General features: G+C 40.2%; 1 protein-coding gene across 1 annotated transcript in view; it reads right to left on the reverse strand.

The window, feature by feature from the left end:
* Positions 1-10749: 10749 nt before the first annotated feature.
* LOC101846911 (neuronal acetylcholine receptor subunit beta-3-like) overlaps positions 10750-18955 on the reverse strand; it is a 14600-nt gene continuing 6394 nt past the window's right edge. The window contains exons 3-5 of the mRNA XM_005106692.2: positions 14672-15155; positions 12432-13293; positions 10750-10787 (exon numbers count right to left, since the gene is read on the reverse strand). Of these exons, the coding sequence (XP_005106749.2) occupies positions 10750-10787; positions 12432-13293; positions 14672-15155 (1384 nt within the window). The remainder of the gene's footprint in view (positions 10788-12431; positions 13294-14671; positions 15156-18955) is intronic.

Raw genomic sequence — 18955 nt, forward strand, 5'->3', positions numbered from 1 at the left:
CATCATCATCATCATCATCATCATCATCATCATCATCATCATCATCATCATCATCAGAGCTTCATTGGAGCTTAAGATGGTATAAGAACTTTGTAAATGAAGAGCTCAGCCCATGTTGCCGAAGATGCGGCCATGAAAAGGAGGATGTCAAACATATGTTTGAAAGTCCAAGAACAATGGCAATTCGAAAGGAGTTATTTGGACGAGTGGAGGTGCCGGTAAAAACATTGACAATGGAGCCGAAAAAGAGCCTCGCTCTCGCTCGAAGATTTCTTTGTGGAGTCCGCCAGGCCCGTTAAGTTAACAACAAAAAATCATCATCATCATCACCATCCCCATCTTCATCTTCATCATCTAGAGCTACATGTCTACATGTCACTATGAGTGTGTTTCTATTGTACTTAGCTGACATTCCGGATGTAAACGGGCCGGAAACTTCCATTAAGTAGGCCTACTCGCCCGCCTCCCACACTGGTTCTCATTGTACTCTAGGTGACGAACTCTTATTTAAGTATGGTGCTTAAGTAACCACTGCCCCAATGAACAATAGAATTATATAGGCTTAAGTGAGGGTGGGGTGGCGCAGCGGTTAGTGCGCTCGTCTCCGAAGCGGAAAGTCCGCGTTCGAGCCTCGGTGCGGACGCGGATTTTTTTCGCCCCCTCCTGCCCACCCAGCAGTAATGGGTACCTGACTTCGAGTTGGGGAAGTAAAGGCGGCGTGGAAAAGAACTGGCCACCCTACCACAATATGCCCAAGGCCCAGGAAGTTGTCTCACTAACAAGGCAATCCCCAATGTCCGGATCGGATGCGGGGACAACTTTACTATTGAACTCCTCGTTCAATTCTTTGAGCTTGTGTAAGAAGTGGGACCTCAAACGTCAATCTCCAACAGGACCGATTGCTATGGATATTATAACATATGTCTATGGTCGTGCGTAAACTGATCGCCAAGGGCAGTGAACTGACGACACTCCTACTTCGTGGCTTATGAAATGGTTGAGTTTTTGAAGTGGGGAAATTTTCCCAGGGATAGAGCTTCATGTCAACCGGCCTAGACCTTCATGCGAATAAATCAAGAGCCACTAATGAAAGAGTCAAGAAGTTTTGCTTTACTAACGATACACGTAGGTCTGCATCCGTTTTGTGTTGACCATTTGCGACCTTCGTGTCCTTTTGACATTTCTCTGGAAATCAGATTTCCCTGGGACGATTGTTAGCTCTTAAACTACTTTCATACTTCGGTAGGAAGACAGCTTTCGTAGGACAAAGTACCCCCCCCCCCTCCCTTTCCCCTCTCTTCCTCGCTGTTTACTTTGTTCATATCATAATAATATTAATATTATCATCATGCTGTCATATATATATACTTTTACTTTTTCATCCTCTGCTGCGTCGGGGGGGGGGGGGGGGGGATGCAGTTTTCTATGGTAGGCCAGCTCCGCAGCTCTTTCAGTTGTGTTATTATGTTTTCTCGGGATTTCCTTGACACCTTCGATCCACCGTTTGCGTGGCCTTCCTCTTCCTTTATAACCTGAGTGCTTGGTGTTGTAGGCTCTCGAGGCTGGTTGGCCAGGTGACATACGTAACAGGTTGCGAAACCATTTTATTCTCTGTCTTTCTATGTAATGCAGGCAGGACTCAATGCCGATAGCTGCTCCTACTTCTTCCTTTTTCTGCCTGTCTTGTCTTGTGATGCTAAGGGATTTACGGAGACATTTCATTTCGCAAGCGGTGATTTTGCTTTCATGGGTTTTACTTAATGTCCAGGTCTGGCACTGGTAGCATAATGTTGGTAGGAATATTGAGGTGATAAACTGTCTCTTTGTATCCATAGAGGGGTGCGAGCTGGTAGGTGACAGAGTTGGCTTTTTGGGTTCGCATTTCTCAAGATATATAAACTCCTTCCCCAGTTTCAGTTGTTTACTATTGACAGGAGGGTGCGGTGGAGGGGCGGTTAGTGCACTCGTCTCCAAAGCGAAAAGTCCGGGTTTGAGCCTTGGTTCGGACACGGATTATTTTCGCCCCCTCCTGCCCACCCAGCAGTAATGGGTACCTGACTTCGAGTTGGGGAAGTAAAGGCGGCGTGGAAAGGAACTGGCCACCCTACCACAATATGCCCAAGGCCCAGGAAGTTGTCTCACTAACAAAGCAATCCCCAATGTCCGGATCGGATGCGGGAACAACTTTACTTTACTATTGACAATAAGTTGAGGGGACAACGATTTCGGCTCACTTTCAAAACTTCTGTTTTGGGTTTTTTTGTTCTTATTTTCATGTTAAAATTTGCGCAGCTGTTGTTCAATTCGGTAGTGTGATTTTGGAGGCTTTGTCGGTTTGGGTGAATAAGACCTTGGTCGTCTGCGAATAGAGGTTCATTTAGGCTTTCTGGGTTTTGGTTTGCGTCTTGTGTTATTGTGTCCATATATATTATAAACAGGGGGGGGTGGGAGAGAACGCATCCCTGTCGTACTCCAGATCTTACTTTGAACCTGTCTATATTGCCTTCCTTCGTTCTTTTGCTGTTGGTATAAAAAGATAAGACATTATCTAACATTTGTCCTTTGACGCCATACCTTTCGAGTGTCTTCCAGAGTTTTGCATAGTTTACTCTGTCAAAAGCCTTCTCCTGGTCTATAAAGACGATGTTGGAGTCTTTGTTGTGTTCGTTTGTTTTCTCGCATATCTGTCTTAATGCAAATACAACACCCGTGCATCCTCTTCCCTTTCGGAATCCAAACTGAGCTTCGCTCAGATTTCTCTCTACAATAGGTCTTATCCGCTATTCTAGTATCTTTGCGTATATTTTCCCTACGTGATTTAATAAAGAGATGTCTCTGTACATTGTGCAGTCCCGTTTGTTGCCTTTCTTTTTCCATAGTGGAACCACTATGGCTTTCTGTCAGTCTTCTGGGCATTCCCTTTGTTCACAGGCTCTATTGAAAATCCGCCTGAGCCACAGTACGCTGGTGTTTCCACAAGCTCTTAACGCTTCCACTGTGATGCTATCTGGTCCTGGGATTTTGTTCTTGGGGCTGGTTTTGGGTGCCTTTTCGATTTCATTGGGAAGTATTGGTGGTTCTGTATGTTCACCGTATGATGGTTGGAACTCTTCTTGTTGTCCGTGTCAAGCGTCTGGGTTGAGTAGTTCTTGGAAGTAATTTTCCCATCTTTTCTTAATGGCATGCTTGCTGAGAATGGCTTTACCATTTAATATGGTCACTCAGGTCTTGGAAATAATTATGATTGTCCATCTTCCTCTGTACAGCTGTCGTTACATGGTGCCTATGTTTCAGTGTGTCATGTAAGGGAAATAATTAGTATACCTGCTCTTATTTCATTCCCTTAGCAGGACATTTGTTTTTACGTTGTTCCCCCCTTTGTAGAAGCACTTCCACGTTGTTTATGTCATTTTCATTACCATAATATGTCATGTTTGTATTGTATATCTTTGCAAACGGGTACCATTCGGCTGGTGTTGTATTATACTATGTGAGAATGACTGAGACGTACGAGTGTCAATTATTAATGAAGGCATGCACTCTATAAAATGTAAATACTGTGTTGTGTAGATATTGTTCCTTTTACATATTGATCATAAATAAATTGTTTGGTTATGTGCGACCCAAGACGAGACCCCTGAGTTCCTGAGTGAAGTTCAAGTTTGCTGTTACAAGTTTCCAGTTACAAGTTACATAGATATAACAGGGTGTACTGTACGGTGTTGTTTTGCCACCTTCTATGAGGTTTATGCTCACTATTCTCTCTGGGATCTGAATGATTTCATAGATTGTATCCATTGTTGATGGGTGTAAGATGAAAGCTACAGCATGTTTGGCTCTCTCTTTTTCAGGTGTTCCGCTCCAGATCAGGAAGTAGCCTTTATGGGTCAGCTTGCTGTGGTTGCCTCTCTTCCTTATACATGTATCTGACGAGATCATGATTGCTATTTTCTTTCTTTCCATGAAATTAACTATTTCTGGTTCTTTGTCTCCAAGTTATAGTATATTACATTTTATATAATACTAGCTAGGCCCACTTTCGATGAAAGGAATGATCGATGCATTAACATCAACTGAAAATCATTGGCTTCTCTACTGGCATACAGCAATAAATCTTGAGAGAAAAATGACACATGTCATGTGTTTCCAAGTTGCCAAATATATAATAGATGTATAGATTGATTCTCTCTCTATCCCGCTTTTGTGGTTGTACACTCCATAATTTCAAAGGTGTGAACAGTGCGCACGGCTAGTGAATGGAAATCTCACTTGTTTACAATGGTATCTTAGAAGACGGATTTCCTCAAGATTAGATCTAAACGAAACTAATGAAAAACTGAAAATTCAATCACATTGACTTCAGGCTCATCATCGAAACTGTGGACCCTTTAAATGATTTTAAACCACCATTAATTTTGTCAAATTCGAAAGTTAAGTGGTTCGGAAGTTTTTGGCGGCGGAAGTGACGAATTTTCACATTATAATATGCATAGATTATATTATATATATATTATATTTAATATTATATGTAATATGTGTTTATTTATTAAATGTATATGTATGTTTGCGCGCGCGTTTGTGTGTGTGTGTGTGTGTGTGTGTGTGTGTGTGTGTGTGTGTGTGTGTGTGTGTGTGTGTGTGTGTGTGTGTGTAATTACTTTCTATTATGTATAGTATTATGTGATTATCAAGGACTACTATACTCAAGGACGTGCACAGTCGGATTCCTGACTTGGCTAGCGAAGGCCATCGAGTCAAACACTCTGGATTTTCCCATTCTGACCCAGTGCCTTATCTTTAGCTTTGACGCGTTCGTAGGAATCGGGAACTATTTATCGCCTTTGAAGTAGAATGAATCATATCTGTAAAATTCGTTGATCTTAATAAAAATGATGCAGAAATGAATCAGATATTGAAAGGTGTCAATATTTTTTATTTTTTATTAAGATTCCAAGCAAAGAAATGTAAGCATAATTATGGACACCATTTATCCGCGTAAGCGCATCCTTCCGGAAAGAAGTACAGTGATCAATGTTCACGATTCAAATGTTGTTCCTCTCCTCATGTTTCTCGGAGTGTTTTTGTTAATTCTGTGGATTATTGTGAATTAATCGGCCCGTCTATGCTCAAGAATAGTTTGATTTCACCATGCCGAATAAACGTGGGGTTGTAAACTGCAAAGGTAACTACAATAAAGACAATAAATGTCGAGTCTTCAAGGTACCAAAAGAAGGACTTGAGAGACAAAGATGGCTTTCTGTTTTACCCCCTCGTGAAAACTTCTCTCTAGATCCAGACAAATTCTTTATCAGTGAAAGGCATTGGCCATCAGATTATCCTGTGATTAAATTACCTGGAGGATACACTCGACCAGTAGATCCGCCGAGTTTATTTGATGTTCCCTCGTCTTGCCTACCAACGCCAAAACCACCCCCTCGTCCACCCAAACAAGAAGATCAGCAACTCCGTCATTTCATGAAAAAAGAAAAAATCTGTAGCCTTTCAGAATTTTCTCCAGAAAAGGAACTCCACAAGAAATATGACAATTTAATTCTTTCAAGAACAGAGGACAGATTTGTTTGCCATGTTCATGACTGAGCATTGTGAAGAGTGTGTTTTATCAGTAGTTGTTGAGAATAAACCAACATTGTGCTCCCCTCTTACACTCACCGCATTCAAGAAAGGATCCAGGGTTCCCTTGGGAAAAATATTAAATCCAAATAACGGATTGAATTCCTACACCCAATTTTTTGAGTGTGTGCACGTCGCCATAAACTATAAAGTTCCTCTGGATGTTGTGCTTGAGAGAGTTGTGGAAGTATTGGAACAATCACGTTGCACAGAACTTGAAGACCCAAAGGTAAGATCCTAGTATACTGGACCAGTAGTGTAGGATTAAGTTTTAACAAATAATTTTAAAAAATAATGTCGATCCTTGCTTTGCAGTAGGCCTACATATAATCCAGTGGTTTATTTTAAAAAAAGATTATTTTTTCATTTTCCTACCGATAAAATCTCGTACCTAGACAGTTGATGTTTACAATTTCAATTAGTAAATCTAGATCTAATCAACAAATTTTGAAGGACTGGAGTAAACTAAGGTAAAGTTAAGATCTTGATTTCTTGTAATTTGTAATTGCCTAGTGGTCCAGTAAACTAGAATCTTTCTATTATTTTGTTCTTTTATTCAGGAAAAGAAAAGGGAAAGAAAGCTAGACTTTATAACTCATCAGCTGAAACTGTTGACTCACAAACAATTTTTTGTAAATGATTACTGTTTCGCTATCGAATCGTTTCCCCGCTGCAGTTATGAACAACTAAGAGACATTTTGGTCTTGCCAAGCACAAGAAAAATAAAACCACGCGACTTACATATGCCTCTGTCAACCCGTCAAAACTACAACTTCAAAATGTGCAACATGTATTAAGAATTTTCAATGAAAAGGTTATTGCTGGGCTGGCACTGCAAGGGTGTTATGCCACTGCAGAGTTCGTTCAGTTTGTTCTAAACTGGTGGTATACTGTAAATGCCAAGGGACAGGACATTCGTATGAAGGATCCACACAGAGCTGCTCAGGTGTTAGCGTCTGATAGTTTGGACACGTATGCCAAGAAGTTTGAAGAATCAATGTCAGGACAGGGAGTGTCTCGAAAAAAATGCCTCACCCACGACACCAAGAAAGCTCTGGTACAAACCATGCGTGGACTCAGTGCCGTGACAAAACACTTATTGTCATCAGGATTTCAATATGTGCTGCTGCGTGAGATACAGAGCGATCGCATTGAAGGCGAATTTTCCGTTTACAGGCAGTCCACCGTAGATGTTATCTCGGCATGCAAGAAGCGCCTCGCTAGGCATGCAGCATCTTTTCTCGAGAGTATTGATGTCATAGCTGATGATTCCCCATCAACCTCTGACAAACATCTGTGCTGTGGGCCTTTGGTTGCTGCTGATAGAGAAGCCATTGAGAGTAGCTTCTCAGATGTTACTCTGACTGCCAACGAAGAAAGCTGCTGTGTCTATGTAGCAGGATGGCTGGAGCGAAATGTATAGATGACAACACCTACAGCGAGGATGAGCCTTTCGTCTCCACAGAAGTGAAGAACATTTTAGAGGAAGTGTCCAGAGGCTCCCTTAAAACCCCCCATATGTCTACGTATGACCTGACTAGGATTGGACTTTCCTTTGTAAAGAAAGCAAAAAATAGAGTTTGTTGTCGTCAGAGACTTGTTGGAATTCTATCAACCATGGGGGAATTTCACGACTTCGACATCGTTCAGTCCTAGAAACTGCTCCGTCATCTGGCAAATGTCTTACTCCGCGGTCTGCACAATCTAGAGAAGGATCAGCAAAAGAATGCAGCCCTGCTACAGACATCCACCAAGAAGGCACGTATGGCGGATTGACTTGGTGAGTAAGCCTAATTCTTGTTGTTGTATTCGTTAACATTTTTTAAATGCCCTTCATACTAATATTTCTGCATGACATAATACAAATATAGAAATAACATGTATTACTATGCTACGATATTGCGTTCAACAACATTACATGTTTTAGCTTTCTCACACTCAATATGAAATGTATCTTATGCCTAGTGATAAGTTGGACATGTTTATATGATGGCCTTCGCTAGCCAAGTCAGGAATCCGACGGTGCACGTCCTTGAGTATAGTAGTCCTTGGTGATTATACATAATACATTGTCATGTATTGTATAATATATATCTCTTTCTTCTCTCTCTCTCTCTCTCTCTCTCTCTCTCTCTCTCTCTCTCTCTCTCTCTCTCTCTCTCTCTCTCTCTCTCTCTCTCTCTGTATGTGTGTATGTGTGGGGGGGGGGGGGTGTATGTGTGTTAAAGCAGCCTGAATATAGGTCTATATAAGAACACGTGTATATGTCTACAGAGTAAAAACACCAGTGAACCCCTATTGTTTCTCAGAGCGCCTGCACATCGACCCAGTGCTTTTTGAACGTTAATTAAAGTTTATTTACTTAAAACTTTTTAAAAAATGTTTGTCAGCATTTACGCTCTTGTTTAATGTCCAGCTGAAAAAAAAGTGACCTCCCAGTGAAAGAACCGCCCCTGCATATTATATTATTTATATACCCACACAAATATAGGGGGCTCTCGTGACCTAGAGGTTAAGGTGTTCCCCTCTCATCCAAAGGTCCCTGGTTCGAATCCGGGTAGCGACGGAAAAATTTTCTTCTCTAAAAGTGTCTCCTTCCACCTTCTTTCCTGCTCTGCAATGTTCTGTCGTCTGCTTTCGTCTCCAGTTTGTGGTCCCCTCACCTCTTTTGCCCGCTTCTCTGGTAGGGCTGGGCAATAAGTCGCTTTAGCAAAATCAGGATAATAATAATATGTTACGTTAGTGCATCTCTTTGGCAAATAATATGATATGGATCGTTTCGGCAAATGGGTTAGAATCACTTTGATAAACGGGTTAGCACTACTTCAACAAATAGGTGCACCCACTTCGGCAAACAGGTCAGGAAAGAGAGTTAAGAGTCTGATTTGGATAATGATTCATTGAAAATTATCCGGTTATCCTTATAGATTTTCCGGATTTTGCCCACCTCTATTCTCTGGACTCCTGACTCTTTCTGCAGCCTTTCTCTTACTGCTGTCTTTCAGCCACACCCATGATCCTTTGGTAGGAAAGATCTAAACCTAGCCTTCTCCGACAAGCTTGAAAAATCTTGTAGGTCCCGTGTGCAAGTTGCGCACGTTGAAGACCCCTTGGTGATCTAAAATCGGCCGCCACCCGGGCAAAATTTCCTACCAACTGAAAATGTTTAATGTGTCCCGCGCTCATCATATGACCTTATACAGTCGCGAGCGCCGTAAAACACTTATCAAAAAAATAAATATATAAATAAACAAATAAGAAAAGAAAATATAATATAATACAATATTATGTGTGTGTATGTTTTTAAGTGTGTGTGTGTGTGTGAGTGTGTGAGTGTGTGTGTGTGTGTGTGTGTGTGTGTGTGTGTGTGTGTGTGTGTGTGTGTGTGTGTGTGTGTGTGTGTGTGTGTGTGTGTGTGTGTGCTTGTGCGTTTGTCTTGAATTCCAATAAATAAAAAAACGAGTAATGCATTGCATTTGAAACGACTTTATTATTTGATTTATTTTATTCGGGTGCACTGCAGTTTATTTTACCAGGTGTTTTTTGGGTTGTTGGGTTTTTTTAAATTGATATAATTTTATTCCCAATTGTTTATGTTGGTATTGCAAGTTTATTATTGGATTTTATTTTTTTTTAAACATTCCTAACAGCAATAGTTATCTTCCCTGTGTCATTGTATTCTTCACATTAATTTAGAACACCTCTACATGTAGTACAAAGATCTCTTTGAAACTTTCAGTATTTCTCAAAAAATCATTTTCACAGACTACTATGCAAAACGTACAGATCGTACTAACATAACAAGTAAATTTCATCTTTGGAAAATGGTGGCACAGAGTTCTGCACGTCGTATGGATACGATAGTAAAACTACACGACGAACGGACAGGGTTAAAAGGAACGTCATTCAAGCAATTTTGTATTGCCTCTTGGAGTTCTTTGCCACTTCGTGACTTCGGGCCAATATTTGCCACACATAAACATGCCCTGTTCGTCACAGATTCGATGAGCACCAAAGAAAAAATCAGGAGTAGGTGGCTCTACATTGACTGGGGAGCTTCCATTGCAAATAGCCACCTCCGAAGAATAACATGGGTGTTCTGCCCTGGTCATGCCGGGATGCACGGAAATGAGCGTGCTGATGAAGTTGCCTGTAAGAAGCACCCAATGGCTGTATCATGCTTGACCCACCAATGGCGATTGCCAGATGCAAGGAGAGCCTTCACGTCCAAGAGGAGACAGACTCCCACACACTCAGCACAATAAAAGAAAAACATGTGCGGTGCACAGGGAAGAACAGTTTGCTCCGAGGAGTGGTCAGGCGTGTCTCAAACCAGCTCCTCATGGAGACAATTAGCAGGAAGACCCTGGGGTGGACGCTGGAAAGGAGAGATAAGCAGCTATGGACATGTGCCGCTTGCTATGATTCTAGCTCTGGTTCCAAGTAAATTCAAGTAAATTTGCCACATGACTGAAAGAAGCCCATATTATGTGGGCCTCTCACTATTAAAAGTAAAAGCAAATATGAGGCGACAAAATCATGGGTGTAGTACGTGTCTCATCCCTCAAAAGCCGATTTTGTTTACATCGTGAAATTCAGTCAGCCTTTTCTCTCCTGCGTGCTTTTAAAAGTCGTTTATAGGTATTTTAGAGCTCGAGTTATCGGCGTCACTTCTCACCGCTCCTCGTAGGCCGATGAACGAAAAGCAGTCGATCTGCGCGCGCAAGGGGTGCGATTCCTGTTCTTATTTGTCTTAGTAGAGGTTTTACGGCGCGCGCTCGCAACTGCATAAGGTCATATGAGAGCCAAGAGGTGGATGTCAACAGAGAGTCCTAAGGGAATCAGACTTACTCTGCTCACCTCTCTAGCTTCAACTGCACAAAGTCTGCTCGACTATCAAAGCACCCTGGAAATAGTGGGTCACAAGAGTGTGACAAAATTACAAAAGAAGTAGAGGAAAAATGACAATAGTAAGGATTAGGGGGGAAAAAGCAGCAGTTCCCTGTTGTAGATCAGGCACAGTTATGAGCGTGACATTGATGAATCAGCCCATTTACAATTCTACTGTGCATGAACGAGAAATGTCCCCCCTTTGGGAACGGCCTAGAGACACTACAGTCAGTGGCACCGCCGCGGGGGATATTCCTGATCTTCTTCTGGAGAAACAAAAGATATCTTTAAAACAAAGACTGCATGTGTTCTGCGCTATTTTGCTGCGCGTTTTAACGATCGTATAAGTGCACGGTAATCTTATAATTGTGTTAATATTTTATATTTTGGAATTTTTTTTTCTTCAAAAATTCAATTCCATTTATATTCTTTTACTCTCACATCAAGGAACATTCACAGGTATTTTCAAACGTGTAAAATGTGAACACTAAAATTAAAATTAAAATTAACATATTATGAAACTGAAGAGATCACAAGAATGATACAATGCCAGGTATCAAACTCACAGTTCACAAAGTACATTAAATTATTTATTTTTTAAATTATTTTTAAAATTCATTTCCATCCTTATTCTTTTACTTACATCAAGGAACATTCGCATATATTTTCAAAAGTGTAAAAGTGTGAAAATTAAAATTAGAATTAAAGTTAAGATTAACGTATGGAACTAAAGAGCTCACAAGAATGATACAATGCCACGTATCAAACTCAAAATTCACAATATTAATTTATTCTATATTTTTTTAATACATGTAAAAAAACTATTCATTTCCGTCCATCTTTATTCTTTTATTCACCTCAAGGAACATTCACATATATTTTCAAAAGTGCAAAAATATTGAAATTAAAATTATAATTTTAATTGACATTTGAAACTGAAGAGCTCACAAGAATGATACACGGAACCTCCGAGATTTTTCGCTCTTATCCGAGAAGGCTAGATGTAGATCTTTCCTTCCAGAAGATCAGGAGTGTGGCTGAAAGACAGCAGCAAAAAGGAGCCAAGGAGTAGGAGTTGAAAAGCTGCAGAAAGAGTCAGGAGCCCAGAGGAGGGGGGCAACGGAGGGTGGGGACAGAAAGTGGAGACGAAAGCAGACGACAGAACATTGTTAGAGAGCAGAAAAGGAGGTGAAGAAAGGAGACAACTTTAGAGAAGAACATTTTCCCGTCGGTACCCGGATTCGAACCCAGGTCCTTTGAATGAGAGGCCAACACCTTATCCTCTAGGCCACAGGAGCCCCCGTGTGCAGTTATGAATCTCCTGATAGCTATATTATAATGCATGATGCTATGATTGGCAGATAGGAGGTAAATTATTAATTGCAAAGATGCTTTCAATATCTCTTAAAATATGTTTTATTACTAAGTTGAATTTCTTGAAAATAGCATATACATGTTAATAGGTTTAGGCCTATGGCTTCTTAAAAGACGGGATTTCCCAAGATTAGATCTAAACGAAACTAATGAAAAACTGAAAATTAAACTACAGTAATTTCCGACTTCTCAATAAAAATGTGCACCCTTTAAAAGATCCTGAATTAATTTTGTTAAATGTGAAAGTTAAGTGGTTCAGAAGTTTAAGGCAGCCAAAGTGACGAACTTAAAAAAATATAGTATAATATAGGTATAGAGATTATATTAATTATCGCAAAGAAAGTGTTATGTCACACCACTTGCGATATGGATACACAAATCAAGACAGCAGAACTAACAATAGTGAGAAGTCAAAAGAGTGCCTGTATTAAGGCTGCAAAACTGAAGATAGCGAGGTGTCAAATATCACAAAAATAATAAGAAAAGATAAGTCAGGCTAGCCAGTGTCCAGGCTAAAGCAAACACTAAGAACAGACCTGTGTCCAGGTGTTTGGAGAAAACAAGGCGTAAGCCTTTGTTCCTTGTCATAATATTGACGCCATCTTGGGGATCACTGCTTTTGTAGTCACTGCTACTTTTGTTTACAGTGCTCGCCAGTTTCTTTCCATTCCAGCACATTTCACCTTGATTCTTGTTCTTCTCTCTTGACTCGCTCTCTTCCTCGTTAGCTGTCTTGATAGTTCTTGTCTTTTCGTTGAAAACCGCTACGCTCGACTGGTTGTTGTTGTTGTTTAGTGTGTTGCTAAAGATTTTTGGTTTTACCCATTGGTTTGAAGTCTCTGATACTTGATAGCTTGGGGGTTCTTCAAGAGGAGGAAGACTCTCGTCGTTTCTGAAGTTTATATTGCTTTTTTCAGTATGGATTAATTCTGTCGATATTTTGGAAGGGCTTCTACTTGGAATTTGGTCAGGCTCGACACTCCTTTCGTTATCCAAACCAATAATGCTCGAAGCTCTTTCAAGGCATTCATCATCACTTGGAAAGACTTTGCTCGACGTCTTCCCTCTCCAAAACAAAGCCGTATCACCAGCCCCGTCGCCATTTTTCTTTTTCTTCTCGGACTGCGCATGCGCAGAGGACAACTCGTTCCCGCCTTTCAGTTTGGTGAGACTTTGCAGAACTTTGACAATCATGCCGTGCTCGGCCTCTTGCCGTTCTCGCAAGTGATGGACAAAGACGGAGAAGACAGTGGCGACAACGCTGAGGATGCTGATGATCGTGAGGGTGGTGAGGAACTGCGTGACGAGAGGTACGGACAAGGAGGTCGGGGGCAGGACGGAGGTGGTAGTGCTCATGAACACCATCATCGACAGAAGAACTGTGATAGAGTAGCTCACCTGTGAAGCGTAAAGGAGGAAGCCCTGAATTGAGTGACTTTTAGTGGTCGTTCATGACTGTTCATGATTGTCCATGATTATTCATGACTGCTCATGATTGCAGATGAATTGAGTCGCTGTTAAAGATTGTTATTGATTGTTAATGATTGTTCATGATAGCCCATGACTAATTATAAGAGAAATGAGTGACTGTTAATGATTGTTCATGATTGTTCCTAATTGTAAATGAAATGGGTCGCTGTTAATGAGTGTTATTGATTGTTCATGACTGTTCGTGATTGCTCATGATAGCTCATGAAAATGAGTTGCTGTTAATGATTGTTATTGATTGTTAATAATTGTTAATGATTGTTCGTGGCTGCTCAGGATTGTTCATGATTGCATGTGGCAGTTTATGAGTGTTAATGATTGAATGCTCCTGATGAAGCCTGCTAGGCGAAACTTTTGTCAATTTTGTGAATTCTACTAGATGCATAGAGGTCTACTTGCTTAATCGTATGATCTAAATCTCCTTAATAAAACTGTAGAGTTTGCAAGATTGATAGAGATTGCATTGAATGTAATTTCTTACGGAAGCCGCAAAATAGTAGATCTAGTATTATAGATTTCGGTTAACAATAAATAAGCACGAAAACGATCATTTGGAATGTTGGAGATACATGGCATTAGACAATCTGAGATTTGAGTCGTCCAAGGTTTGATGGGTTTTATCATATAACAGGCTTATTTTGTTTTAAAAACCTGACTCGGAACTTTTCATTGATTCTTCCATTTTTTGTGGACAAAAATAGGTCGAAATTGGAGGGAACATTGTGATCTTGTTTACCAAGGGTCCCTTCTTCATCTAAAACAGACTGTTCATGTTTAAGAATTTGGCGCAGAATATTTGAGCAAAAAAACCCCTTAAAACAACCAAATGTACTGTGGATACGTAAGGCGCTAAAATATCTATCTATCTATCTATCTATCTATCTATCTATCTATCTATCTATCTATCTATCTATCTATCTATCTATCTATCTATCTGTCTGTCTATCGGTTTGTCTGTCTGTGATTCTCTCTCTCTCTCTCTATCTATCTATCTATCTCTCTCTCTCTCTCTCTCTCTCTCTCTCTCTCTCTCTCTATCAATCTATCTATCTATCTATCTATCTATCTATCTATCTATCTATCTATCTCTCTCTGTGTCTGTCTGTCTCTCTCTCTGTGTCTGTCTGTCTCTCTCTCTCTGTGTGTCTGTCTGTCTCTCTCTCTCTCTCTGTCTCTCTCTCACACAAACACACACACACATAGCGAGGAACAGACAGACAGACGGACAAACAGACAGACAGAGAAAACACACAAACGCACAAATCAATCAACAGAAAGCTTCTTTCACCTTTTCCCCAGAGCTCGCCGGCAATATAAACACCAGAATGTTCAGGAAAGATAAGGCGCAAGTGGGGAACAGCAAGTTCAGGACAAAGAACGTGGGAAGTCTCTGGAATCTGATCATCAAAGACAGAGCACTCCTGTTCTGATCTTCCAGGAACATAAAGGAGGAAGTGAAAACGGTGGCACTCTGTAGTTCCCACTGGCCGTCGTTCAGCCAACTCGTGGAAATGATCGAGTCTCCTGCCGACGAGTTCAAATACACCTGATCAGCTGGGTAGCTGTTTAGAAGGATGAAGAAAGTGCACGCGTGTTGATCATTGGGAAACTTGGTCATGTCCAGCGTGCATGTAGTGTGTAACTGCGCTGGCGGAGTCCAGGTGACTTGGCCGTCGCTGTTCAATAAGACCGGAAATGCGTCATCTAAAGCCACCAAGTGCACCATTTCGTCAGACAAAGTGTTGCCTTGATTTATAGACGGCATCCAGATACTGGTTCAGAACAGAAAAAAAGACAAATAAAAAGATATAAGTATAAAATGCTTGAAATAAGATATTGTTATTCTAATGACTTCAAGAACACAATGGGAGAAAACTAAGTTACAATTGTTCGCTTTTAAGCACAAGGAGGCTACCCCGAAAAATGGTGTTTTGAGAAAATCGAAGGTAAAGTTTTGTCCCTTGTTCAGTTTCTTTAAAAGACTAGATCTTGCAGAGCTTTCTCTATAAAAAAAAACAAAAACAAATATACACACCAATGAAACCAAACTTCTCCTATAGGTAAGGCAATGCCCACTTTTGGTGTAGGTCAAGATTTTAGGAAACCCCCGAAATCTGGGTTGGCCCGCTTGGCCTTAAAAGAGACCAATTCTAGTCTCAAGTAGGCTATACCACGAACAACGCTTTGGATCAATCTCAAAACAGATTTGTAGTCGAAAATGATATATTTCATTAGCTCATCCACTATGGGGTTTTCTCCCCTTTTAGAAACATTATAATATAATGTTTGTGCTGAGCTTTAGAAAACGTAATATAGGGTGTATCTATAATTTGATCTCTCGTACTTTGACCAAAGAGAATCTTTGCTTTGACGATGGAGAAAGTGTCCTCCTCTATTATAGAGCTATCACTCGATTTTATTCAGCTTGGTATTTATTTTCTGCAAATAGGCTAAATTATAGGGAGATGAAATTATGGGAAAGTTTGTGATGCTGAAAACTCGGATAGCGAAATTGGCTATTGACAAAGCGCCACCCTAGAATTCTTAAGTTCTGTCTAACATTTTGGCCTTCTTGAGTTACTAAGACCATGAGGTCAGAAACCAAACGTTCTATCTACGCGCTATCAAAGTCGTAAAATTATTCGGGGTCGTTATCCAGATATTCAAAGAATTGCGTTCTCGAAAAAGCAGTTTGACATGTTGTGAAACTGAAAAACGTCTAATTTCTCTAAACTAGGTACTGTGCAGATAAAACTATGTAATTCTAAGGTAACAAAAGGAGGGATAACCTTCCTTTTATTAAGAGTTAATGAATTTGATAAGAAAGAAAGGCTGAAGTCTACAAGATAGTGAGAAGACAAAATCGGTGTGTGCAGTGTGCTCTACAGCCAAATTATAATGGTAGATCTACATGTATAATTTATTATTACATGTATTCTTTGTGGTTCACTCATTTCCTTCATACAGATTACCGACATCTATGATGTAGCCATTAGGCAAGGACTTCGCCGTCGCACGTAGAAGGCTTGAGTTCGACGCCTGCTGTGAGGGGAGATTTATTTATCGATTACATATTTCTGTCTTTGTGTTGGGACACTATCTCGTATTACAATATGTCACAACGCGGTGGAATCGGACGCTCGTGAATTTTGGGGCATGTGGAGTTATTGGTATCATCTGAAAGCTGATTTATCTGCTTTGTTTCCAATAAAATAGATATCCATCTATCCAGAATAGAACTCAAGATCTTTGTGTTTGAAGGAAGCGCGGTCGCCTGGTTTCAGTGGTGAAAGTAGCGAGAAAATGGCGGCCAAAGTTTGGTAGCTCCAATAGCTAAATAGTCCTTGAAAACAGTAAAATGACATATTTTTTGCCTTTAATCATTTTTAAAAAAGTAAAACTCACATAGAAATGGGTTTTTTTATATGAACATAAAAGAGGTTGAACCAAAAAATAAAAATTCTATTAAAAAAAGGTCCAAACTGGCTGGAAAATGCCTGTTTCTCCGATTTCTGTATTTTGACGAGCGCTTGATTTCAGCACGCTGCCTTTGTAATATTCTCTCTCTGCCCGGGTTGGCATTGACATCAAGGTCGCAGCCCGCCTCATAAAGATCAGACTTCTGTCGAAGGGAGCGTAAAAACTCCCACATGTGCTATACAGATGTCAGTTGTGCACGCCTGTTTGTCATTTCTGCTGTTTATTAGGTGGGTCAAATGAGCGTTCCTTTATTTAAGCATATTTGTTATTTTATTTACTGGTGTATTTTCTATTCATTCATACTTGTTTATTGTATATTCAGCTTGTCGAAGTGTTGGCTAACTCATTCAATCGTTAGTAGATCAGCCAAATCATTAAAATTTGATAACTGACTTACTTTGTAAGGAAAATTAATTTGCATACGGATAATATTATGACCTACACCACAGCTCACCAATGACACTTTTTTATAGTGGCCAAACTTGTTGCAAATGGTGAAAAATTGGTGAAATGGTATAGGTTTAACGCCCCTATCAACACTATTAGGTTATTTAAGAGGCAGGGCCTCCGAGTTTAACGTCCATCTCCGAAAGAACCGAGTCTAGTGGGAAATTCGTAAACTTGTTACAAGAAAGTAATTTTATATTGAACATAATTTTTTGCACTAAAGGTTCTCAAAATATGCGTTCAATAAGTTTAACGTCGTGATTAGAAAAACGTGACAGACTTGCTTTCAAAAGCCATATTGCCCCAGTTGTAAAACTTTTAAAATCTGTAGAAACCATCCACTGGGGGATTTTTTATTAGTATTTATTATGGAATTTTAGAGAACGCGTGTTTACAAAAATATAAATCTGTTCAGACAAATTGATACAAGTCATTGTGAAAAAGCTGGCGAGTCCATTTTCGATAGTTTAGGAAATATTTGACCATAGGTTGCATCACGAATTTTTTACCGCACTAACGAAGACTACATGCAACCATTTTATTTTTTTACATTGTACAGAAGCGTCCCAATCGAGCGGTAAGACGTTAGACTTGAGACGAATAAACAAACAAACAAACAAACAAACAAACAAACAAACAAACAAACAAACGATAGTTGGTTTCGAAAGATTCAAGGCCTCATCAAGCAGGACTTTGTTTTCTGAAGAAAAGGGCTTGACCCTTTTTCTGCTTATGAGCTACTCATGAGTACTTGGCAAACGTCATAGACACGGAAAATGAAAGTGGTCTACAATAAGTGTCTGACCTCTCTGGTCTGACCTTACTAACAACAGGCCCGGTTACACGTAACGATAAATTGTACAAAAACTGGACGGTCTAGCGATCATACGATAAATCGTAAGGTGTAACCACAAAATTGCACAAAATTTGGACGATTGAACGATGATTTGGAAACTCGGTCGAGAAATCAAGCGCTGTTTGATATTTTCCGTGCGATCACGGTCAAGTCAAACTTGAGTGAGACGCGCTGTGATGTAGATTCACTATGAAATTTGCCACCCCGCAGAACTAAACTCAGAACTCAATTTTTTTTAAAATAATTATCATAGGTAAAAACTGATTTCATATTCGGAATCAGCGTCTCAAAATAAGCAAAGTTCCTCGCGAAAAACCTGATTTGGGGCGTTATTATAAATATTTTAGCAATTTTATTATTTAGTTAATCGTTAAGGGTGAAGCTGTGCATCAAGGTCGCTCGGTGCGTTGCACGGTAGGCCTACAGTATGGCCACCTTTTTCTAAAGACACTGTTCTGCTAAATCAAAATGTACAGGGGAAAGGGGGGGGGGGGAGCACTCGTGAATTAGAGGTACAGTGTTCGGCTGTTCGCCTTTCATTCATTTGGTCCAGAGCTCGAAACCTTCACATAGAGAGCAGGCAAATTGCTGTCGTCGCAAAGAGACATGGTGGCTTCATGACGAGGAATCTCCTCAGTCGATAGAAAACTGAACGATAGATTAGAACGTGTAAACAGACAACACGGTTCGATGAAACGGACAGTTATCTCATACGACGAATCTGATACTATTTATCGTTGTGTGTAACCGGGGCTGAACGGCAGAGTTGTATAAGATTCCCCAGAGGGG

This window comes from Aplysia californica, unplaced genomic scaffold, assembly GCF_000002075.1.
Source record: "Aplysia californica isolate F4 #8 unplaced genomic scaffold, AplCal3.0 scaffold00550, whole genome shotgun sequence".
In the NCBI taxonomy this organism is placed as follows: Eukaryota; Metazoa; Mollusca; class Gastropoda; order Aplysiida; family Aplysiidae; genus Aplysia; species Aplysia californica.